Source organism: Lepeophtheirus salmonis, chromosome 9 (genome assembly GCF_016086655.4).
Source record: "Lepeophtheirus salmonis chromosome 9, UVic_Lsal_1.4, whole genome shotgun sequence".
In the NCBI taxonomy this organism is placed as follows: Eukaryota; Metazoa; Arthropoda; class Copepoda; order Siphonostomatoida; family Caligidae; genus Lepeophtheirus; species Lepeophtheirus salmonis.
Window position 1 is genome coordinate 5,510,367 of NC_052139.2, and position 27,554 is coordinate 5,537,920.

The window sequence follows — 27,554 nt, forward strand, 5'->3', positions numbered from 1 at the left end:
AATGAACGTTGTACAATTAATAACATATAGCGCCTTAAAATGAAATTCTACATATTTATTTATTGGAACATGTATACTATTCATTAGAGAATATTATATATGAATTTGAGCATCTTTGGCCTCAATGACACACTCCACGCAACCACGGAACGCTTTACATACTGTGACACCGCCACTCTTTCTTTAAGGATTGTTGTAGGGGCTCAATACTACTGTGAGGTTGTCTACAGGCCTTACATTCAATTAGCCTCGAGATGATGTTATCAAGGGGATTCAGGTCGGGCTCTGTGGTGGCAAGAAGTCTTTAGGCAAGAATTTCATTTTATAGCCGTCAAATCATGCACGATTTTTGCTGTAAGAGTATGTTGAAGGCAATAATCGGCTTTCTTTGATTGCTTTGTGAAAAAATGCAAATTAGTGTAAATGTTTAAGGGAGTAGTGAACAATATTTAAATATCATTATAATTTGGGAGGGAGGCATTAGAGTCAAAATTCAATTAGAGCCATAATTTTTGCATGAAAGATCCTTATAAAAAATAATTATTAATTTCTGTAGCAACCCTTTCCTGTAACACAAAAATACTTTTTGCTATAATTATTCATTTTATAAGACTTTACTTAGCTTACGTTTCAAGCCAATCACTTCTTTTTAATTTATATAGTAACAACAATATTTTTAAAAAAGCTTATAGTATTTTTTTTTTTTTTTTTGCTTAGACATAAGCTCAAAAAATGAAATTAATATCGCTTTTCTGACGACCTCCATGAGCCAACAGTAGAGCAAATAAAGACAGTCTAACGATTGCATTACTATATACTAAAAACTATAATTCATATTATCTATTCATCAATTTTTTTTTAACCTAGTGCCATGATTATGTATATTTTTATATTTAATCGTTATACTCAAAATATAGGCCTGACCCGAAAAGTTGTCAAAATAATTAATTATTTGTTCATGTTTTATTTATTTCAGTCTCAGGCTGGGACGATACTAGATTAATATTTCAAATGAAGGAACTCTATTATGATTTGAAAACAATCAATCTTTGAGATATCCTATATATTTCTCACCAAAACTTACAATTAATTCAAACTTAATTGTAACAGTTATTGTTCTTCTCAAACTAACCGAAGGATTCTATTAACAGAGTACGGATACCTTTGATTTTGAAGATTTTGATGTGATCAAAAGATTGCAGCAATTCTTAAATATATGATAAATTCATCATTCTCAAAAAAAAATACAAATTCTTTCGTCAGTTTTTTTAGTTTGGTAAACGTATTTCGTCATCGAAAAAGGGTTAAAAATACGTGTTTTCGAAAAAAAAAAAAAAAATATTAATTTTAGACGTATTTTTAAGAAATTATAAAGAAAATAATTTTTCAAATTATTCGTCAAAATAGTCAGCTAGTTGCATTGAAAAAAAAACTATCAATTTTTATATTTCAATAAAATCAATGAAACTTTATAATAAAAATATCCTCATTTTGGATTTAAATCCGACAATAAATCAATATTTTCTTAATGCTTTTATATATTGAATAAAAGTGTATCTTACAAAAATTAAAAAGTGATAGTTTAATAGTAAGAATTTGTAGATACTCGTTTTCAAAGGCAAAAGTATAACTTTTAGTATATTTTTTCTTCACATATGTTTCATGAATTATCTATAAATATAAAAATAATTTCTACGTTATCACAACTGAATTTGAAAATATTTTTAAACTATCAATAAATCTTTAAAGTAAAATTTATTGCAACTTTTTTTGGAAATGTTCTACAATAATATATATATTTCTTTGTCCCATAATATAAGAACATAATTGATTAGGGGCTTTATCGTTAAATGTTTTTTGAGAAAGCATTATTTCATAAGGCTATGTAACTATGGATTTTTTTAATGTTGTGAAATATCAATCTGTAATAATCAGCCTATACCATTATTGTTTCATATAATTAAAAATGAATTGAGTGAGTTTGTAAATATGAACACCATGGAACATTCACTGATGAGTTAAATTTAGAAAAGTAAGATTCACATAAACAAAACAGTATTTCGTCACACTTAATCAATAAATATATTTAATAGTTTTTATTTCACATTTTTTGAAAGTTGTCAAAGTGATTGAAGTTATACAAACTTCAAGGGTGTTATTGTAAAGTATATTTGCTTTATCTTTTTAACATTCAAATCACCTACTTTTTTCATATTTACACGTTGCATGCCTAGACATAAAGTTTATTTACTAATATTGACGAATTTTTAATAGTTTGCTCAAATAAGTTTGTTAAAAAATAATATTTTTAATTTTGATGTTTGTGTCATTTTAGGATCTAAAATAGCTTTTGTACAAAATCACCGTAAAACCTTATTATTTAAATCTTTTATTGTTACAATAAAATATACAATTTTTCTTTTTTTAAAAGTTGTAATATAGTTCATAATAGTATTTAATAAGGAATAATCCAAAAAACGTATAAGCCTTTCGATCAACGGACTAAAATTTACAAACGGGAGGTATTAAAACTGCATCACCTCATGATTATATATAGTCTCACGCCTTAACCATTAAACACAACAAGATTGACAGTAATATAGACAAGTTTGAGCTGTGTCAGACAAGATAAATCAAGTTATTTTTTGATTGATTAGAGTATTCATTGTCACCCCACGTTCAAATAAATTCAGTTTCCCCTATACGCATGTTTTCATTAAAGAAGTCGATTGTTCTCTCAAAATTAGACTAAATAGGATTTGTCTCAGCTGGTTTACTTTTTTCTAATGCTATTTCTTCTTATTATTCATATTTAACTAAATGTCGATTATGAAATTTATTGGTTATTTTTATTTTTTTAAATTAATATGTTCATAGGATCACTATATAAGAAAACAATAAAAAAATAGAGAAAGAGTTCAATAAACAAATTTCAACATTATAGTTCTTTATATATATTTAACCACTATCCCATTTTGATCAAAACAGACCATCATTGATATTGATCTCTTGTCATCTTCTCAATCACTTGTATTTACCTTTTTAAGTCCTTACCGCCTACATGACGTCTATATTTTTGCTATCAAAACTTCAATTTTGAATTTTTCTGAATCACACTTTGTGATTCTGCAGTTCCATTATTTATGTACCATTTCAACTAATGTGTTAATTTGTTGTAGTACGCAGTGCAAAATTTGTCAAACATGTAAAGGTCAGACACATAACCAAAATGAGTGTCCAGCAAAATATAAATTTTTGTACAACAAAATGGGAAAGTTTGGATAAAAATACATTAATAAGAAAAAATGAAAATTTGTAAAAATCAAATTTCAGAAAAAAAAAGCTGACATTTTCAAAAAAAAAAGCAATTATATTTAATCCAGCAAAATTCAAGAATCCGACTCCAATGATAAAAATAAACCGTTTAAGAACCAATGGGGAACCTCGATACAAATCCATAAAATTAAGAGAATTCTGAAATAATTTTAAAATTCAACATGATAAATAAAGTTCACATTATCCTCAAAATAACAGACATGCTGAAGCAGTTGTTAAAGGAATGAAATAATATCGAAGAGTATCTGATTCTATAATTGGTTTTGCTGTGACAAAACAAAAGCAAATTTGCGATAGGAATTCTATAGGTACTTGGGATTTACCAATCCTGGAAGTTGGACAACATGTCTGAGTTCGAAAATCTATTAAGAAATAATGCAATTCTAATAGGATTATCGATTACATTCGTGAAAATCATCGGTCATATATTGTCATGGAGGAAAGTGGAAGGATGTATTTGATAAATCGAAAGATTACTCAAGCCCAAATAGTGATCAAATCTCAATGGGAGTTGTTATAGTTTTGATCATTGTAAATAGAGCGATAAATCACTATACTTGTTTTTTTTTTAAATTTTTTCGTTCTTACACTTAAACACTAAAGCTGTTACTTAAATATTTAAGAAAATAAACATTTCAGTTTAAAATTGAAGCTTTGGGTAAACCTTGTAAAATTAATACTCTCCGAGGTAAAAAATACGACATTCACAATAAAACAAAGATAATTTATGAAAATACTAAAAACAAGAGTCAATTTTTTTTTTTTTTATTGTCTTTAAATCTTTTTTAATGCCTTTAAATGGTGTCGTGAACTTGACAGAAGGTACTTAATTTCTTTTCCAGCCAAAGTCAACGAATTATTCCGAATACGTGGAACTTTAATGGAAAGAGCAGTATATCTTGCTGCTGCAGCAATAATAATTGCTTTCAGCTCATGGGGGTGCAACTCATCATTAGTTGTTACTCTGTTAGCTATTGAGATTTAAGGGTTTAGTAAAGCAAAATCTGAAGCCTTGGTTTCAGATGACACTCCTCTGTTTCTTTTGGTGATCCCGAACCAAAAAAATAATATCTCTTGCATCGTTATCATTTGTATGTTCTAATCCTTTTATATTTAACATTACCAGGGACTTGAAAATACCCACAGCGGGGCAATCCAATGAATCTCCCTGATATACAGGCTTGCATTTCCAGAGGTTTTTTTGTGCAGGAGCCCAATCCTGAGAAATTGCACCGTGATTTGTATTCGTGAGATCTCTTCCCATCATTATGTTACTATGTTAATTATGTCACTAGCTATGTAAATAATAACAATTATATTCAGTAATATGTATAATATACCACATAGTCCTAAAATAGTCGTTGGAAAAATAATGGTATTATTTTAAACTAAAATTAACGTCTTTTGTAATAAATATTCTTTGGAAATTTGTTGAAACAAATAATGATATAATTTTCAGCTATCCTGATCACGTCTGATTGTTTATTTAGTATGCCGAAAGTTTATTATATTTAATATCAACAAACAATTCTACTTTTATATCTTTGATTACACAAAAAGGAGAATTAAAACTTTTTATATATGATTGTTTGAGTGACTATTTAATGGATAATAAACTTTCAAAATAGATTTTTTTGTTTAGTTCATTTACGAGGAGTTTGTATTGCCAGTTTTTTTTTTGTTTTTTTTTTTTCACTAGTAAATTCATGTTGGAAACTCTATTCCTCATTCCCCCCAATCAATGTTTAGATATAAACGAATGAATTCAAAGTGTTTGAGAATATTAATACAAAGATAAAATGGTGATAAAATGCAAAAGAGGAGCTTTGTCTATGTTATCTTATATCTCCATAATATTTTAATTTGTCACTTTAAACTTTGATGGACAAAGTTTAAAATAATGAAATTTAGTAATATAATTTGTTAGGAAACAAATTAGCAGTCAATTCTACACTGGCAACAACTATATCTTTATTGAGGGCGAATAGAATGAAAAAAATGAGAAGAAAGAGAGGCATTGTTTGGAAGTTAATGAACGGTTCAAAAGAAATCTGGCCTAAAAATTAACAAAGAGAAAAATATGATTTTCAATCTTGAAGCAAAAGTTTATTTTAAAATCAATGACAGGTTGTGCAGTAGTGGATCTATTAAGCAGTTGGGAATATCATTCCCAAAATTATGCAGAAATACAATATTTATCTGTAAGAAAAGATGAGCAAAATTGAAAAACATGCGAGATTAATCAAAGCTTTAATATTAACTACACAAAAAGTGTCTGACGGGTCACTGACTTTTCATTTAGGATTTCAAATTTTTTTGGGTCTCTCCGACAACATCGATAAGACTCAGATCTTATCCAAATGTGACGACTATCTTAAGAGATACATATAGAATTAGATTTTCTGAAGTCTTTCTCTCTTCTGGTAATCGAAGTTTCTAGCTTCAGTACCGATACTGAGATAAGAAATGAGGAAAAATTTTATCGACTATACAGAAAGGTGTCAGAATTGTAAGTAACACTGCATTCTCTTGATACAAGAAACCAAAGGCATGGGATATCAATATCCTCCCAAAAAAGTTCCATCTATTGAGATACATTCCTTTTTCAAGGTTGATATGTGAGAACATGTAAAAATAAATGGAAGATTTAGTATGGAGGTATGGAAGGCATTCATTAAAAAGGTCTAAGATTATTTCTTGAACAACTCGCTGGATTTTCTATTCTACACAGATGGAAGGTTTGTGGAAGGCGCTGAATCTTTCGTGGTTAAAATGACTTAGAAGCTCTGGGAATTTTTTGGACGATTCAATTCTTAAAAAAATTCTTACAACAGATTGTTTGCCAATATGCACAACGGATCTGTATGGGTCAATCTGAAATGTTTGGAGAAGTAAAAAGATCAGTTCCTCATTGCAGGTATGAAACTGTATTTTTTTTGTTAAACCGCTATCTTCATTTTTTGTCATGCATCAGTGTTAAGGCTGGAGTAGTTTTAAAGTAAAATTGCAGTTATATTATTCTCGTGCTGTACAAAAGTCTTATCACGTTTATTACGTAAGTGGGGCTAATGAGTGAACTTAACTTAATTTAGTTACATGAATGTTTCATTATTTTCTTAACTATTGTATCACCACATCTACGTTTTTTCTTCTTCTCGTGCACTAAAAAATTAAGGACTTTAATTAGAGTACATTTTATTAAGATTAATTATTACTTCAAATGTTTTGTCGCTTCTTATTTTTAAAACATAATATGTTATTGCAATAAAATTTGAGGAGACATACATTTTATCAAATTTTATTAAGTTTTGAGAAAGTGGAGAATATAAAATATTGGTTTGAGATAAAATTACCCATATGTGGCTTATAAGTTTGTAAAAATATTTTGAACTAATAGTGAATAATCATTTATTATTTTTTTACATATTATGTACAAGCAATGACGTAATACTAAAATAAATGCCTTAATATATCATAAAACTTTTCATTTTCTTATGTAAAACATTATTAACTTTTTAGATTGGTATATATGTTTTTTATAAAAAAAAAGTCATGTGAGAACTAATTTCCGCAGAAATGAAATATTTTTTGACTTCATCTTATAAAATATTTACCAAGTAATTATTATTCAAATATATGTGCATGTAATAGAACCATAATAATAAAACTCTTTACTCTAAATGTCAATGAAAATAAATATTACCTAGTTTTATTTTTTTCATTATTGTGTTTGAATCATTCTCAGACTTTTTTTAAATACATTATAGCTTCGTAACGAATCATTAGTCACTTATTATATTCCATTTGAAAAGAAATATAATTATTGATTCAATGAACATATTATTGAGTATTTATTAGGAAGAAAGTTATAAAAAGAAAAGAATCATTGCATCACGTCCTCATCTTTACTGTATTTTCAACCTTTCCTTCAAAAAGAAAAAGGTTAATATAAGTTGTAGTAATTAATCAATTCTTCCCAATTATGGAATTATTATTCAGTTAGCAAAAGTGAAATAAACTGAAAATTAATTTTGCAATCCTAACAATTTGAAAAATGTGTTGTTGTTTTTTGTGGGGGGTAAGCTTAACTGTCATGACGTTTTATTGTATCAGCTACAAGTGAGAGGAAAGAAATAAAAACAAATCCCACTCTTTGTATAGCAACAAAATGTAGACATAAATTACTACGATGTTCACCATGAATTCTACTCTAAGACTAGTAAAAACTTATTCTCAAACATATCCTGAGTTTACTCTCTGTCCTTAATGAGTACAAGCACTAGTGGTAAAATTATACCTGGATGTTTTTTCTTCAAAAATTAAATAATAATCATGTCGGCTTTAAAAAACAAAAGACCTCTTCAGGTTACCAACAAATAATAAAAAAATATTTCACGCTTAATGGTGATATTTTATAAAACTCGAATTAATCAATTAATGTTCTTAGCTTAACAAAAAGAGTAGATAAACAATAAATTGCTTTCAAAAAATTAGTTATTATTAATATTGTTAAATGATTCAAGGAATACTAGAGAAAAGAAGATGACACCTAAAAGTAAGTAAACAAACTTGGGCCTTATTATAATCTTTAAGAGTAAGACTTATGTACCTTCTTCCATCTTAGTCTTTATTAAAACTGTACCCTTTATTATTCTTTTACAATAATCTTGTAGATATTGTATTGTTAATATGTATACCTATGTAATGTATATTTATATATGTCATACAAGTATAGAGCTACATTAATATATAACAGACATATTTGAAAAAAGGAGAGGAGAATAACTAAAAAAGCGCTTTATTTTACTGAAAATAAAACATAGAAATCTTTCATTGTTTATAAAATGCTTTTTTACTCATATTGGATGGATGGGCCAGGTAATTTCAAATGTAAGTATAGAGCAAATAAAAAGCCAAATTTCAATTGAATCAATATTTGTATTACGTTTTTGAGCAACAAAAATTGAGACGTAAATATTACAATCACATATTATTATTGAATTATTCAATCACGTGTCTACCAGAAAAGTTGGATAGTTTTACTGTAATAAATGATGTAAACATTATTATTGGGAGTATTATACCATGCACCTCTACCCCTTCCCCACTAAAAAATGTCTAACGCTGGGCTGAGAAAAGGAAAAAGCAAAATCATATATGTTCTTTGTATAATGACTCTGAAATAGGTTTTCATTGGTCATTTTGGTGAAGAATAAAATATTTTGACTTATAAAAACGCTCCTTGGTCTTTTAACGTACAGTCCCAATGGTGATCCTTAAAAATCGGTGAAATTTAATTGACTGAAATTCTTCCTTGACCTTTCAGAGTGGGTTTATCTTCCAATTTTGCAATAAATACTCTTAATTAATTAGGAACAATGTAAATAAATACAGAAAAAAAAAACAATTGACAATATGATATAATTTAAACCGGAGTTTGTACACATTAAAATAAAAATAAATTACCGTCTTTCTTTAAACGTTCTTGAATAATTATATTATATGTGACATCAAAAATATTGTTTAGTATTGAACAGACTAAATGGCTTTTTTCTCAGAGTGTGTCCCTTTTGTAGTCACAAATCCCTTGGGAACAAAATTAATTATGAGCAACTTAGTTTATAGTCACCTATTTTGTGAGTATCAAAAAGATACCTGATCATAACCGTTGGTGTTCTACATACTTTTTAAGTTTTAGAGAAATAAAACAAAAAAAAAAAATCATTTATGTTGAATTTATAAAAAGTTCTCGAATATTTTATGTGTTGTGTATAATATATATAAATACTATTAAAGTTTGCTACTTAAACACTTTCTTTTAGCAAGTACTTAGCAAAGATACATCCTTGTGCCTATTTGATGCTGTATATTGAACAAAGTTAGGCAACAAGAAAATTGAAAATAAATACAATAGATTTAGTGAGTAATTATCTTGTTTTATAGTGACGTCATTGTGCTCAGTTATTTAATTTAATGAAATACATAAAAAGTAAAAAATATCGTAATTCATTTTTTTTTCATTGAATTCATTAACGCTTTATTTAGGTTTTTCGTTTTTTTTTCATCGTTATATTCCTATATTTGGGGTTCCCAATGACCTGATCTGTTATTAAAATAGATTATCAGTGAGAACTAAAAATCATTGTTGTGCAACAATGAAATAAATTATATAATTTCAGAGACTTTATTACCAATCAATCTTTTTTCAATATGGAGCAAAGTAGCTCAGTGAAAGAAACACCCTTTTAAACTCAATGTGTGTAGATTCTAAATCAAAGTTGTTGCTTAGGGGAAAAAGTACGTTATAACAAAGACAACTCTTAAGTTATATTCATATAACCAATTAGAGGAACAAAAAGAAAAAAAGAAAAATTACCATATTTTTATATGAATACAACATAAATTAACTAAGCCTCAACATGAAAAGTTTAATAAACGATTCCAGGGTATAATATATATATATAATGTTTATTAAATTATTTGTATTAGTAAACTAGGTCCATGGAAAACATAAATGCTTTTTGTTCCACATATGCAACATTGCAATAAACGTATTTCTTATAAAACATTCAATAAAAATGTGTCCAAATGGAACTTTATTTTTACATATGCAATAACCCTGTTGGTAAATATAAGTATATAATGCATCAACAAAGTAGGTAATTTTTGAATCAGTTGTTTTAAAAAAATCCAAATACAAAATTCTTTTTTTCTCTCGTTATATTAATGATTTCCACTGGATAAAAATAATTTCAACTAAAACAAGAAAGAAAATAAAAGCATTTAAGGGTTAAATTCTCCACAACAAAAGTCCTAACAAATTTGTAATATTATTGTGTGTTTATTTATCAAATTTTCGTAATATTGAATCCATAATGTCTTAAAATGGTCATTTTAGTTTATAAACATCATTGGCTAAAAATAAATTATTTTGAATAATATTTAGAAGTAGCTCAAGGACACTAAGTTTTAAAAGTTTACACTTTTTCATAAAAGAGTATGATTTTGTTTTGATATCATCTATTAAGTATATATAACAGCTCTTTGTGAAAATAAGATATTTAGATGAAAAAATTTCGGTCAATAATATGTAATTTATATATTTTTATAAGAATATCATATGTACGTTTCTAAAAGAACAATAACTGTTATAACATGAATTGTAGCCTTTTTCCATCTGTCTGCTATCCAGCGAATCACGACCAAACAATTCAAGTGATACATATCAAAATGTGAAAATGTTCATTTATATTTTTTTTAAAGTGCAAATTTGTAGGATATTAACCTACATTATATTTTTATTAATCTTTATTTGAGATAAATACTTATATAACTAAATTTTATAACAAGAAGAAACTTTTGTGAAAAAAAGTTAATCAAAATAAATTTAGTAGGAGTAACTTTCAAATAAAAATGACATTGACAAAAAGAAATCTTTTGAGGCCTAACATAATGACCCCTCTATTTTAGATCGCTTTAGTTTAAATTGTACTTTTTAAAGGCTGCTCCAAAAATTTTTAGAGCAATAACAGGCAAAAAGTCCCATATTAAGGTCCTATACCCCCTTGTCGAACTTATCATCTATATTATTTTTAATTGCTTAATAACTTTTACGTATCGGATAAATTAAATAAAGGATTCCTTCAAAATGGCGTCACTTTTGGTAAATTGTGCAACATGCTACATCAGCTAAAAGTAATTTTGAAAGATTTACTACCTAGGCCATATTCGATTATAAAATTAAAAATAATGATTCGAAAAAATAAAGAAATTGAAAATATGCTAGAGTGTCTCATATATATGGAAGTAAATATGTATGTACTTACGTTCATAGGCATTTTTATTTTTTCTAACTCAAATATTTGACATTGCCCTTTTTTTAAGTTAAAATGATACGTGTATACATATAATTTTAGATGTAGTATTAAAAAGTCCATTATTTTTAATGGAATTTATTTCCATTAATGTTTATCCTCTTGCCATTCAAAACAGTGTCTACATTACTTTATAACTTGAGAAATTTTAATTAATTTCTTTCCTTTTTCGACTAATAGCCTTGCATACATGACATTAAGTTACTGGAAGGAATATACACAACAAAAATTGCACGTGAATAGCCGTTAAAGTATCAATACCATATACACTAATTACATTTTCAGTAATATTCTAATTTCGCCTTATAGAAAACTGTAAGTTAAGACGTGTTTTATCTTTGCTGTTGTTCATCTCTGGCGTGCGCTCAAATAATAATGAGCTAAAAAATCATTAAACTGACCCAAAAGTTTTTTACGTATGAATTCTTATGTTTCTAACACTATGTAGCGTAAACCCGTTCAATTTTTACAATGCAAGATACACACTATTAAAGTCATCTGTTAGAAAAATGATTAATTTTTTCCTATAATTTTCAAAAGTTATTATTTTTCATAATTGGATCATTTTAATCAATTTAACATATATTCATATTCATTCGAAAACACTAAAACTTTTATCAGAGATGGGGAACCAGTGTTTTTGAAATAGACAAAGTGCAGTTTTATGCATGAATAACTAATAAAATTTATAAGATAATTAAATTTAGAGATAAAAGCTTAATGAGAAATAAAAAAAATATATAATTATAAATTGTACAATCAGGGTTCACTTATATAAGTAGATTTTTTTTTTCTTTTAAATAAATCATATATATATTTGTAATTAGATTAGGCTAATGGTATAGTTAAGAAAATATATCAGTGAAATTTTATAAACAAGTTGTATCGGTAAAGTATATTTAACTCATTTCAAATATATTATTTGTACATTTTCAAAGATAGTAATCATGGACGTCCTTTGGTCTTCAAATCTGAGAGAAAGATTTCTCATTTTACACATACCTTAGTTAAAAATAGGACTATCAAATCTGACATATTAAACTTTTTGTGTACAAATTTTTACATAGCCAGACACTTTATATTTTGTAAATTACATATTACAAATGTTATTTTAACATCAAAGTACACAAAGGATCGAATGATCCTTATTTTAAGGAGGCAAGTCACTGTATAGATGGGATGTCCATTAAACAGAGAATTGAATTTGACAATGTTCTTTTTTTGAGAATTTATAAAGTAACTATATCAGTTTTGGATCATATAAAAAATACACGTTGAAGCTTAACGTTTACTACTTTTGTAAATACTTCATAAAGAGTATCAGATCAATGTTATGCTTTGTATGGGAATATGACTTAAAAAGTGAGTTCTAAATCTGTGTTGCAAGACACAGATGCAGGATCTCAAAATGCATTCCAAAAAATCAACATAACTATTTATTTATTTTATATATTTATATATATATATTTTTTGGTATAATATATGAATATTAGTTGATATTAGAATAAAATCATGCAATTGTAGCCGAGCGTTTCGTTGTTGTATTGAAAAGGCCTCAGTCTAAAAAAGACACAGAAGACATAGCAGTAGTTTAGTACAGCAGATCTTTTCAGTAAAAACCTTTTCAAAATAAGAGTAACTAAATCAAATAGCTTACATATTTCCCATCAGTATTTTTCTTCCCCCTTTTGTTTCCTCCACAAAAAAGCATTTCCTTTTTTATCTTACGACACAATTTAGCGAGAGTTCAATTTAAAGCAACACCAGCCACACGATGGCCGGCAAAAACTCTTTTGGAAATAGCTGAGCATTATTGACAGTCAGAAGGAAACATTGGTTGATACCCATAGAGAAAGAAATACATAGAGATGACAAGGATTTTTACTTGGCTGCTTGGCATAGTTAGGCAGACAGAGAACAAACATTCTGATCTTAAAAAATGGTGCACAGCTGTTATAATATTTGTAATTGTAGATATTGATGGAAAAGAAAACTCTAACAATTGTTGTTTCACTAGAAGTTAGAAATTTTGCTACAACTATTTTTTATGACAGTTCAAAGGCTTTCATTTCTCAACTTCTGACTTTACCGAGCCAGCCAATAATCAAAAGATATGTATGGAGCATTGATTGCTATCCTAGATTTCAAATACCAGCATTTTAGGAGCTGAAACGCCGGAGGAAATATCATTATTTTAAAGAGACTGGTCTCTGTATAGATGGCATGTCCATTAAATAGATAATTGAGTGTGACAATATGCTAGGAACGTGTTTTGGTTATGTTGACTTTGGAAATATTCTATTTGTTTTAAATCCCCGAGTGCAAATAAGATATCGAATATATTCCTATATTTATTATTATACGGCAGATGTGAACAGCTGAGAGTAATAAAACAGCCTTTTGCATGCCTTGTAACCTCCATATATTTCTTTCTCTATGTTAATACCAACCAATTCGAGAGGGCACATAATGGCACGCTAGCAGAAAAGGAAATGCTACCTGACCTTGACAAGCTAGTGGAGAAGGAAAGCCAGAGGAGGTAGAGAGCAGACAAGCATTCCCGTCCTCCAGTGTGTCTATCTTCGGCAGAGATGGAACCTGCGTGTCATATCCATCACGAGTATGAACAGGACACCAAGGGTAAAAAATATGGATCAGAATTTATCCGGTATTGATTTACATACTTAATAATCAACGAACGATAACATCCCAATATGTTATATGCACTTAGGTAGAAGCACATGCCACTCTCAAGCCAGCGAACTTTAAAACCAAGCATTCGTCACTCTTGTTACAATCCATTTGTGTTTCCCTACAAGAATGAGCTAGAAGAAAGGGCTAAAATTAAATCAGTGTTACCAATTTGGGGTTATTTTACTAACATTTCATAAAAGCTATGGTTTAACATCACTGGATATCATTATAAATAATAATGGTCTTTAATTGCTGATATGGTTTTTTTTAAATAAGGAAAAATAATTAATAAAATCACTTATATCTTGTTACCATCAAGATATCTTCTGGTAAATTTACATTCACTGCAATTTAGCCAAAATGAGCATAATTACTAATGATATAATCGCTGATGTCTCTCCATTTTTGAATTTTTGTTTACCCCACCGTTATTAAACATTTTTTTTTAACATAGTTAGTGAACTTAAGTAAAAAGTTATGCCAAATATTTACATAATAAGTTAATCTTAACAATATTAGTTTGGGGTTTTTGACAAAAAATGGTTGAAAATATAATTTATTATAAGCACATTTTATATAACAAAAATGTACCAATTAATTTTGATACAATTGTGTGTGATGAATAGAATAACTACTGAAATTACATTTTCAGCAACAATTTTTCTTTCTTTGAGCAAGGTAAATAGAAAAAGCAAAATAACGAATTATCTGAAACCAATTTAATTCTAATTTAAATGGAAAGATATATTGTGAAGCATATTTCAGGAGCATACCAAAAAATTATGGCGGTATAATCTAATTAAATAAATTTATAACTAGTAAAACATTGAAAATCCAATATTACCAAAGAAAGTTTAATTTGATCGAAATAAAAGAATAACCAACACTGATACTAATTTAAAAAAATATATATTTATCTCTTTAACTTGAAGACAAAGCAAACTTATCATTGTACAAATGTTTATATTTATTATGTTGACACAATCAAACTATACAACCTATATTTGTTTATTCACCATGCTGCACCATGGAGAAACTATTCAATAATTGGATAAGAATTGTTTTATCTCCATGAGCAAAAAATAATTGCCTCCATGATTGACAAAAATATATAAGCACAAACATGCAGACCACATGTACATAATAAGCCTTTCGTATTAAATTACTTAAGCCTCGTTGAATCTTCATGCACTATAACCACTCGAGTAAAGGCTTATTTAATGTGATAAGGCCAAAATAATATTGTAAATTAAATTTTGTCCTTGTTTTACAATATATGTGAACTTTATAGTAACTCAAATGAAGTGAATTTGAATATACAATGTCAAAAAATTACGTCCTTTTTTTTTGTAAGTAAATACAATAGAAAATAAATTATAGGACCTCATTTTATTTAATATTTGTAGAGCAAACTGGTAGTTACGAAAAGTGTAAACTTATTTTTTTGTATCGAGTAAGGTTATGCAGTATTTTTCATTATATGTATATATATAAAACTAACTTTGAAGTAACAAATTATCATAAATCTACATAAAATTAAATTTACATTCTACAAAAATTTAATATTAACTAAAAAATGGGTTTATATATCATGTATGATGATCCAGTCCTAAGAAAAATAAAATGTACCCAGTTGATCTACATTATTGATTTGATTTCAACTTTTTTGTTTTAAAAATGGCACAAGGATATTAAATTTTTTCAAATTTGAAGGAAATGAACATCAATATTATAATCGTTTTACCATGTTTTTTAGTACATTTCATTTTTGTTTGTTTTAGTTTTTAGAAAGTACACTAAGGGCGCTTTAAAAGGTATTTTCATTAACGGAGGGTTAAGAATATATCTATTTTTACAATTAATTTTTTTTTCTTCATCGATTAGGGACCAAAAGAGTAGAATATTTTTTTCATTTCTATTGTAATAGTTTATTTATACTCTTCATCATATAAAAAAAAGGTTTAATGATGAAAAATTTATAATCAATGTAAGGATATTAAATTTAAAAAATAACTAATATTACAGTGGTATTCTTGATCGACGGTAAAGTTTAATTTATTGCATACATTGATCCAATTTTGACGTTGAAATATACAGAATAGTTCAATATTTTATTTGTATGAAACTTGATGGTCTAGGCCCCAAAACAGAAGGCATCAACTATGTCGACGTCACATGAAAATGCTTCATTCAGTCAAGTTAGATTGTTCTGATGTTGAGTACTTCATTTTTCATTAAGACTAATATAGTCATTATGGATATAATATAAATATCTTCTGCAAATTATAGACTTTTTTGCAACTTATTATTTTTATATAGCTTGCTGTATAAATACGATTATCATTTTGTTGATAAATAAAAATATTTGTATGTTTACAAAAGAAACAATATTTTAGATAAGATTCTATAAAAAAGAGTCCATTGCATTCATACTATCAAGACAAAAAAAGACCTAATAAAATCATGATTTTTTGTTTTTGTTGTCTAAAATATGTGTCACATACAGGTTAGAAATTGAATAACTCTCAACACCTCAAGTAAAAGTCATAGGCTCGCTGCCATGATCAAGTATAAAGGAATTAGATAAATAAATAAAAAATTAAATATTTAGGTCTAGTTTTGGTCTTTGATAAGGTGCTCTTGACTAAAGAGTCTATTAGGAGAGAGGAGACAAGACGATTGAAATAATAAAGAAGCAAATAAAATTTAATTAAATTATGGTAAATAATTCAAACACCCTTAATAAAAAAATGAATAGAGATGAAACTTTTTATTATGCAAGGAGAATTATCTGTAATGTGATAAAATAACTGGAAGTCCGCCATTAAATAATAGAAGATGGTGCTCTTTTTGTAAGTCCTACCTTAAAAACTTTTATCTTTACAAAAGTTGTCATCATCGTTCTTTTATTTTTGAAGAGAGAATAAAAAGTATAAAATAATCAGTTGTTTGTAAAAGACAAAAAGAAAATTCTTAGGATTTGGTGTGGAGGGTAATTCCTTGATGGAATCAGGAGTAGAACTGAGAATCGACATAGTTTTAACTCCTACGTATGAAACATCAATACAATTAAACTGCTCTCCCCTGTCAGGTTCTTCAAATTGACAGGGAGACCACGTGCATTTTGTTATTCTTTACTTTTTAACATATCGACGTTTCGTATTATTTGAATCTCTGGTTTGAACTCTGTGGTTTTTACATTAAGTAGATTTACTGTATAAGTTAAATAACTTTATTTACCATTGCATGATGAGATCAAAGATGATAAGGAAATATAATTTTTTAGCATTTTTCTTTGTACTCAACTTTGTCTTCCTTTTGCAGAATTTATAATTTAATTTAGTTAAAAGGATAAGTTCATAGTATTATCTATGGAATGATATTTAAAGCTCTTAGTGGACAAAAAAAAGTTGTACTAAAAAAACCATATTGTACAAATATTGGTCCCTTGATCCTTGTTTTACCTCTAGGTTTATAACTTTGGTCTTTACCATCTTTGACTACTTATACAATATGTTATATTATTTTTTTTCCATTATATACAAAAAAAGCCTTGATGAAATCTACAGACCCATAAATCAACCAAGTCATGAAATGACTAACTTTTTTATTTCCTTTTAATACGGAATATAATACTTAATTTAATACTCAGTTAATGTGTACATATATTTATATATATCCACATACAATTTACCAAAAGATAAGAATCAGACGGCACAATAAGAAACAGCTATTTTATATGTATGTATTCCCAAGTGAATGTTGTCAGGCAAAAAATGAAACTTGTCTAGTTATTGTCATACTCAATGAAATAAGTTCGGTATTTAAAATTGGCATTGCTAATTTTGTTAATAAAAGGGAGACTGAAGAGTTGTACAACACTTTTTATTTTTGGCTCAATTACTGGGATCTTTTTTGAATCATATGAATCAAAATGTGTCTTATTATACCATCAATTGCTTGAATATATTTAAATATATCTACCAGTCAGTAGTTTTTTACCAAAGCTCATTGGAATATGATCCATCCAATGTTGTAGCTGTCCTCAATACCACAGAAGGGAAGAACATTTAAAAAATTAGAATTAGAAAATAAGATAGTTTTACAAAATAATATTATTAAACTCTCCTTTAGTGAACATCTTTTTTAAACCGCAGTTATTCAACTGGGTAAAAAGAAACCCCAAAAATAAAATGCGTTTATTTACATGATCAATAGTCGAAAATTACAATAATTAAATCCCTTAAGAAATTCAATCCATTTAACAATTGTAAACATAAAATACAAAACCAAAAAAAAAAGGAGTACTATATGAGACAACGATAAAAAATAAACCTATACTTTGAAATAATATTTACAAATTGAGTTGCATGTTTCAAGATGAGATAAATTGTTTTTCTTAAAGTAAAATCAATAAATTTGTTTATAAAAAAATAAACGATACATTCATTAATTTATTCAAATTTTGATAATCAAATCAGTACCCATCAGTTTTGATTAGACTGAGTATAAAATATTTCAAATAATATAAACAACATTAAATTTTTGTAACTACAATTCTACGTCTCAGTCCTCAAATTAGAAAAACTAATAGTCCAGGAAATTAAATAGAAAAACAAGGTAAAACTGCTCATTAAATTAACTAAGCAACAATAAATAAACAAAAGCATATAATCTGATTGAATGGTATAGATGTTTTTCAAGGCTTCCTATATTTGACCTTTCATCTGACTTTGCAAAACAATCTTCTTTAATTCTTTGGTTAACAGACACAGTTTTTGTTCCACTTCGGTAATTACCACCCAATAAATAATTCTCAAGGCTTTCACTTGTAACGATTTTGTTGGTTATAACTGCATTGGTCTTTTTAGAATATTCCCCAACAATTTACTTTTATAATCAAACTAGACTTCTAAATTTACTACGGATATCGTTTGGTTTTAAACGCCGATGTGACCCCAGCTAAGGCCCATTTCAGATCTTATATAAGAAAGAGCATACACGAGGATGCCCAGCTTATGAATTGTCATTTTGACTACGTCATAATCCAGGAACTATTTTTCAGATGGGACTGAATCCTATTTTTTCTCAAATAATAGATTAAAAAACGGCATATTATTTCATATCATGTTGCAGGAGTATACTGCAATGTCTTGGCGATAAAATATAGATTCAAAGGAATTAGAAGCATTTATAAATCTTTAGTAAATCGTATCCTAATTCACTAACGGAGGATTAAGGAAATTAAGTTATAATTTTCAAATTTCTACCGAGGTTTCTATGATTTACTAGGTATAGGCCTATTAAATGAGACTTTCGGTTTTAGGTCCCTACGTGTCGCCAGTTACACATTACAAACCGGTTCAAAAAATCTAAATACTTATTTTGATATGTGTCATCAATATTTAGTTCATTGTTTGTTAGTTTCATTCAACTGAAGAAAAACGCTTCTCCAGCCCATCAAATGCCTATAAAAGCTTACAGTGGACATGATCTAAGTAGGGCACAGTGCTTCCGGGGGTTTGAAAAATTCCAAAGTGGTGATTGGGACGTGAGAAATGAAGAGTGCGGTCGGCCAGTGAAAAAGTTTCAAACATGGAATTTCAAGCATTGCTCGATGAAGATGATAGCCAAAAGCAAGAACAGCTCGCAGAACAATTGGGTGTTGGCCGACAGACTGTTGGAAAACGTTTAAATGCAATAGGAAGATTTTTAAAGATCAGTAGATGGGTGCCACAAGAACTGAATGAAAGGTTGAAAACCCACTTGTGAAATGCTGCTCACCCGGTACAAAAGGAAGTCATTTTTGCATCGAAAAAAATTCTCATTTCATAGGCACATACCTGGTAATGAGAAATTTGTCAAATAACTTTTATCATTTTTATTTTTAAATCACGGAACAACAAAACTGATTTTTTTTTCTGCACGGAAATTAAGCCCAAGAAAATTGCAAACAGTTGCGGATTCTTCCTCACCACTATGTATGCAGTAAGGGACAGATTTGAGAAATCTGGGTAAACCTGAAGCTTTAAAGTCTAAAGTGTGTCTTGAGTCCAGTTAATGTAATTTTTGGGATGCATCCATGTACACCAGATGGGAATCTGTTGGATTACAGCATATGGAGTGTTGTGGAGAAGAAAGTCTCTCAAGCCTCCCACCGAATGTGAATTACCTTAAGGTTTCCATCATTGGAGTCTAGGAAAAAATAGATGAGGTCTATATCTGGAAGACTTGCTTCGTTTTTTCTTTAAGGGCTGTTATGGCAGAAAATTGGAATCCTATTTAATAAACTATAACTTATTTATATGATGATTTATAAAATAAATTTTCAAGTTTCTACCTCTTATTGTTCTTGAGACATACGATCAAATATGTTCTACTAACATTTGTTCAGATTTCGCTAACGCATATTTAGGGACACAAATACATATGCGGGATTATGTTATATTAATTTGATTAAATCCTTTACTATAACAATTGATGATTATTTATTGCAAACAAAAGATGTATATTAGTGTTGCAAAATATCACAATTTATTTTTGTAGAAAAATCAATGTTGATTTATGGATTACAATATTATATAATGTATTTCAGTTTATAAATTTTTTGTTCAATTATAATTATTTTATTATTTTAATTCAATATTGTTGTTCTTGTAATTGGTTTTGTTCTGTTCATAAGTTAGATGATAATAGAGTTAATATAAGTTAGTAAAAGATATAACTTATAATTAAATGCAATAATGTTTTATATTAATGATGTAATTATTAATATTTAGAGATAAAGAGAGAAATAAAATAACAATAGAGATGGAAAATGATAGCATTTGTTGGAAAAAACAAAAAAAATATCTGAAAGAATTATGCATGATAATACAATTCATTAAAAATAAAGTTATTTTGTGCTTTTATCTGTTATATTAGTCATATTTCTTTTAGTAATGATGTTTACATACAATGAGGGAAAATAATAACTATTGTACTACTAATAATAATTTAAGTAGAGTTAAAAAGTTAAATTGGATTTTAAAATATATGATACATAAATGGACGCAAACGAAGAAAAAGACAGTTTAACGTCTTTTGTTACAACGAATGTCTTTGCATTTTGGGATGTGGCGCTCTGCAACGGCTTCATTGAATCGTCGATTACAATGTGGACAAGTAATGTAGTCTGATGTATCCATGGGAGGAGGAGGTGGGAGATCACTAATCTTTCCACCAGCAGCAACGTGTCTTTGTGCTTCTTTTGCTGCTCGAAGTGCTGCAATGAACTCTTCGCGTTTCTTACGCCAATCCGTCTTTTTAGGTTCCTAGGCATGATGTATATTTTATTAGGTATATGATGTATAAACACATATTTTTAGGAAAATGCGAAAAAATAACAAATGCAAAAACAACAATTAAACTATTATTTTGTATTAAATTGCTATTTTATAAGCAGTACGTCAACAGAATATAGGTTAAAGCAACATTACTTCTTTCTATCATAAGGCAATAAAGCAAGTTTTATTAATCAAAATGTGTTTTTTTGTTTTATAATGATAATACGTATTTAAAATTTCCTTTATACATTTTTGAAAGTATATCAGATAGATAACGTCTCCTTTGTTCTTATATTGAGTAGTCTAAGCTTTGGAATTGCAATACCCAGTAATTTTTTGGTTTCTCTTTACATATTTTTATTAAAAAGTTATAGAAGGGTTGTATTGCATATAAAACTATGCTATATTTAGTAGGCAGCTTATCGTTTTAAAAGTTTTGGGTAACTAAGGTAATAAATATTTAAATAAAATCGTCTATTTGCTAAGATCTGAAACATGTTATTTTTCCCAGAATAAATCCGACTACAATTACTTGATATAAACAAACAGCATCAATTTAAAAATCTTACATGACATTCAATTTGATTATGAAATTTTTTGCTTTTGAGTATAAACTATTTGTGGGATTATTTGTGTTCAAAGAATTTTGCTAATTTCAAATTACAAATATGAATTAAAAACAAATGTTAAATTGCAATTAGTTAAACCATATATATAATATTCTGTTTAACCATTTTTATATAGTTATTTTCGATGGCAAGGCTCTAGATCCTCATTACTCTAAGGCATAATAGCAACTTACTTTTTTTCAAAGTCAACTTTACAACAATACTACCTGATTGGAATGGATTATAAAAAATATATTATGCTGCTCTGCCATGTAGATATTATGATACGTAGGCAAAAAAATCAAACTTTGTGCTGAATTTTCTTTATATTGGGAAGACATTGAAAAACACCTTAAAGATTTACCTTTTCTACGAAAGTTTGGTACTTTAATTTATAACATTTCTTCATGAAAAAAATTAGACTACTCACACTAAGGAAGTAAAGACAAAAATATATAAATTACCTTTTGAGGTTTTTTACTTTTGGACGCTTTCTTGAGAAATGCTTCTGCCTCTGTTCCCTGTACTCTTTTCTTTGTCATGTCAAATTTTTTTCTTTTCCTGGTTACTCTATTTTGACAAATGCTTGTATGCTTTTCAATACGATCTGAAGCAAAGTTTCGACCACAACTTGTACATTGATCCAAATCATCCCGGGCCTTTGGTTGGAAAATTGATCTTCGTGTTTGGTTTAAGTTGGTATTTGAAGTCGAGAGGTTAGTGGAAGAAGATTTAAAAGGCTTTTTGTTGAGAGTGGCAGAGGAGGACTTGCGACGAGAGGGCAGGGTTTTTGATCCTTCTGATAGATTTGAGCTGACACTTGTCTATATATAGTAAAGGAAATAATTGTGTTAATCCTTTAATATAATAAAATAAAGTTATATCTTTTTTTTATTTATTTTACAATGATTTAAAAAATAATTGAATTTATTTATATAATAGATAAAATTATTTTACATTCGTAAAATTCTCGTTACAGAACAGTGGAATATGAAAAGCACTGATATGTTTAGCAGGTTCAGGAAAATAGATGGACTATCAGTAATCCGTGCATATATATATATATAGATGTAGTTAAGCTTTTCGTAATGATATGTTTATATAATACACTTAATATAATTTCACTTTTTTTTATTAGGCACTGTTGTATTTTATTATCGATTCTACAATTGTATCTATTCTTATGTATACTTGTGTACATAATATTTCAAGTGCTTTACCGCTCATAACTTATAGTGTACTTATATGTGCTTAAAAGGATTTGTAAATAATCGAATATACTTTTACTTGCTGGCAAGCCAAAAATGCATTTTTATTAATAAAAAAATGGCTGCCTTTTTTATATTGCACATGGACTTATATGTTATCAATAATAAAGGGCTCACGAGAAAGCTAATTTCAAATAGACAATATTAATTGTATAAAATTGTCAGCACTTTAGTGCGTTTTTATATTTTGTCACCATTGCTGATGCCCGTCATTTTGGAGTGCTTTACAGGGAAAATGTTTAATAATACCCCTTTTTATTAAGATTAAGAGAAATAGTGAATTACTTCCGTATATTTGAATGTCAAAATGGGACTGATAAATAAAAGGATTTAACTATTTCATAGCACTGGGTGCGTGTTTGAAATTTGAAGATTTATAAAATACAAAAATAAGAAAAACACATACGAGGAATTGATAATTCCTCCTATCAACTGACAAGCAGTGTATTGACACCCCATCCCAAAAAATTAAAATAGTTATTCCAAAAAGGATCTCTTAAAGAAACAAAAGAAAAGAGATTGCTGCTCCATTTTGCGAGAACACAAACCAACAGAGATCCAAAACTTAAGTTAGGCAAGCTGGAAGACTAATTTCAATGGCCATTGATAACAATAGTCACATCAAGAGCAGCTTCCAAAATATGGTACACAGGTTACATTTTCTACCATATCCGCAAGATGCCATCTGTTCGACTTTTTTTCCGTCGCATGTCTAGGCAAGGAAAAGGGCACCAAATCTCAAAGCTGTCAAGGCTTCAATTGATGACCCTATTGATCCATGACACCCAATTACATCATTATTACCTGTCAGAGCATCAAGGCCACTATATAAGTCGTTGGAAGCTACATTGAAGATTAAAAAATAATAACACATGTGCCAAAACCTTTACCAAATTTAGTTTAAGTATTTTCGGAAAATAGTTTTATTAAAACTCCAGATTTGTCTTGTTTTCAATTATGCACTAACTTTCAAAATTAAATATCCTTAAAGTGTAGTTTTATTACATATATAACAACAAAATGTATAAATATATGCTATTTTAATATGACATTTGTAAGAATTGGAAATTTTTCAATCCAGAAATCCAACTAATAACAAAACTTTCTTTACAAATTTTCAATATTTCATTAATATTTTGATAATAATAAAATAGCACTTAATTTTTTTGGTTCCAAGAAGTATTTAATAGATGATTTTACTTTTAAAGCTATTTGATGATATTATTTTAAAGCTATTTGATGATATTATTTTAAAGCTATTTGATGATATTATTTTTAAATTTTATATTTTAATATTTGTATAATTTAGTAGATAAAACTATTAATGGTGATCCTTTCAGATGAGGTCGCCTTCAGTTATGATTAAAATTGTGATGTTAGTCAATAGGCTACTTTTTACTAATGTGAGTATTGCGTAGTCTTTATATAATTCAGCATATTCCTTGAACCTTGATATGTTATTAATTATATTTTTGTTAGATAATTTTCTAATTTCCAAAAAGTTATGAAAAGAAAAAATAGCCCAACAAGCAGAATATATATATTTATGCCTGAAATAACCAAAATAAATCTATTTTAAGAGAGCAATTGTTTTATATGACTTTTGACCATCTAATTCCTTAAAGTCTATCAAACTCAATTTCTTTTAATAATAACAACTCCAAAGATGTCTGATTTAAAACCTAAATTATTTGGGTTTACTCACCTTTTGTCTTACTTCCTCCAACTCACGTCGCCCAGAAGAAGGAGGTTCATACCTCATTCCTGACATACTAGTTCTAGAAGAAGGAGTATGAGGTGAGGGTTCATTGCCTCCTCCTCTACCAGGACTAACGCGTTGATCATTAGAATCCCAATTGGAACTTGAGTCTTCTCTGTTTTTTCTACGCAAATAGTTTCGATCGATGCGTGAATTGTCTGAAGGTAAATCTTCAGTTGAAAGTCTACGACTGTTGATAATGCTTTTTGAAGGACTCTGTGGAAAAAAAAGATACAATACTGAGTATTTTGTGGGGCAATATAAAAGTAATTGTGAACAAAAAATCATCAAAAATTAACAAATATTATATATTTTTTCTACAAACGCCTTAATATTTTATAAAACTACAGACTTTATATTCAAATTTATGGAACAATTTGAGATACTAAAGAATATTAACTCTAGTCTAAAGACTTTGTTTGGCTCAGATAATTCTTTTCAAGTTTTGAGCATAGAAACTATCAAAGTATTATTCATTAATTTTCACTTAAAACATACAGTTTCATGGAAGAAGACATAAAGATTACCGGGGGCGTAATTGAAAACAAAATACTTGAAATATGGGATTTTAACAAGATTTATTTCGGAAACTATATTAAATAAACTTCATAAAGATGTTGGCACATTTGTTCCCATTTATAATCTTCAATGTAGCCTCAATTACCTACTTGAAGGCACTCTTCAACATAGCGTTGGAGATGTAACATGTTGTATGTATGTAATTGGAGTTCATGGAGTTCCAATGTTCATCATTGGAACCCTTGTGAGCTTAGAGATTCAGTGCATATTTCGAACAGGCACTGGTCTCGACTTATGGTAAGAAGTAATAGTTGAGTGGGTTGGCATCTGGCGAGAATAGACGCCACATTTTTTTCGGACAGAACAAAAATGTTGTCTCTAAAAAGAACTGTGTTAGATTTGCTGTGTATGCCGGAGCATAAGCTTACAGGAAATCAACTTAGTCCTCAACATGTTGATGATGTTAGTAGCGTAGATGATGTAACTTATTTTGAACCAGATGAGGGATATCCCCAGTTTATTGAACGCAACAAATCCCAAGCTCGTCACTCTTGCTGAGTGCATAGTAGTCATCAAGATACCGATTTCTTCTAGATACAAAATCGTCATAAATACCTCTTGATGTTGTAAATAGTATACCTGCTTGCCTTGGTCATGTTTAGGATATCTGTTGGAGTGTGTGTTCTACGCGAATTCGAGCAGCAATCTCAATTCTTGTAAGGCCATTTTTTGATTGATGGTGTTAATTTTTAGGTAGAGGTGTCAATACACAAATTTCATCAGATAATGGGGAAAATTATCGATTCCTAAAATGTATTTTCCTTATTCCTCTGTTCGATAAGTGTCTAAAAATGTCCCCTCCACACCCGACCAATAGAAAAGAACGATAATATTTATTTCAATAATACAAATGTAGTCGTTTGTGAAACAAATCATCCCTGTTTTCTTATATGTTGAGGCATTACATAATATGTGGTTAAAGGTTAAGATCAAACAAATTTATAAAATTTGCCCAAAAAAAAGCTTTTTCTTATATATATTTTTAAATACGTAGAAGAAAAAGTGTGAAAGTATTTATTTATTTGTTCTTCTAAATATGGCCATAAATATTTAATTTAATTTAGGTATGCCATTCGTATGAGTATTTATTTTTATAGCCATTTTTAAGCATATTTTAATATGATTATATATATATAATAATAAAAAAAAGGTAGAAAAATAAACATACCAGCTTTTCCTCACTTAGATAAAATATATATATAGAAGTTTCCTACAGAGAAGCTTTTGTATGAATTGTCAAAAAAAAAAAAAAATGTTGTACATTGTGTATATAAAATTCCAACTGTGAAGCATATTGATTACGAAAAAACTTAAATAGAAAAGAAAAAAAAGAACTCAAACGTTCAATAAAGTTAACAGTTATTTAGAATCCCTTGAGGTTCTTGAATATATTTTTTTTTTACTTTCCGAGTGAAGACTTTTGTTTTAGATAAGAACAATTAAAAGGGGAGGAGGTTCAAAAACTTTTTTTTAATAAAAAAATAAACATCTGCAGCTTGATAGATAATAATGATATTATAGAAGGTGTTCATAGACACAGATGAACCAAAAAGGGTTCAGACTAAATTAAATGTACTGACATCAAAATATTTTGCTATCTTATTTTTTTACAAATGATTAGGTATACCGGATAACCGTATCCCTAATAGCATATTTTGTTATATTACAATTGGTTTGTTTGATTTTTCAACACATTCATAATCTTAGGATATAATATTTTTAAAACTTCAAACCATATATTTATGAGTAGATTCTTAGTAACAACATATAATTGTAAAAGGAGATACTATATATACTTATACACTATACAGTCATGATAATTTACAATATATGAATTAACATATACCGGGCCGTGCAGAATTATCTCCCGATTTTCGTTTAGAACATATTGCGGACAATAATGGAATTTCGAATGACTTGAGAAACAATTTATTCATACATTTTTAGAATAATAAAATAGTTTGTAATCAAATTTAATCAATGTGGCCACCATTTGACTCAATGACACTGGTCAGGCGACGTCTGAAGCTGCCACAGACTTGCTGGATAAAATCGGTGTCAATGGAGGCCCTGGCCTTGTTGACAGCACCCTTTAAGGCATTTATGTTCTT

The 27,554-nt window shown here is 28.3% G+C and overlaps 1 protein-coding gene across 2 annotated transcripts in view; it reads right to left on the bottom strand.

The window, feature by feature from the left end:
- Positions 1-20,465: 20,465 nt before the first annotated feature.
- Positions 20,466-27,554, bottom strand: part of LOC121124122 (uncharacterized) — a 137,820-nt gene continuing 130,731 nt past the window's right edge. For both annotated transcript variants that reach the window (XM_071890957.1, XM_040719238.2), the window contains 3 exons: positions 24,811-25,080; positions 22,302-22,661; positions 20,466-21,217 (listed from right to left, as the gene is read on the bottom strand). In XM_071890957.1, the coding sequence (XP_071747058.1) occupies positions 20,978-21,217; positions 22,302-22,661; positions 24,811-25,080 (870 nt within the window). In that variant the 3' untranslated portion in view covers positions 20,466-20,977. The remainder of the gene's footprint in view (positions 21,218-22,301; positions 22,662-24,810; positions 25,081-27,554) is intronic.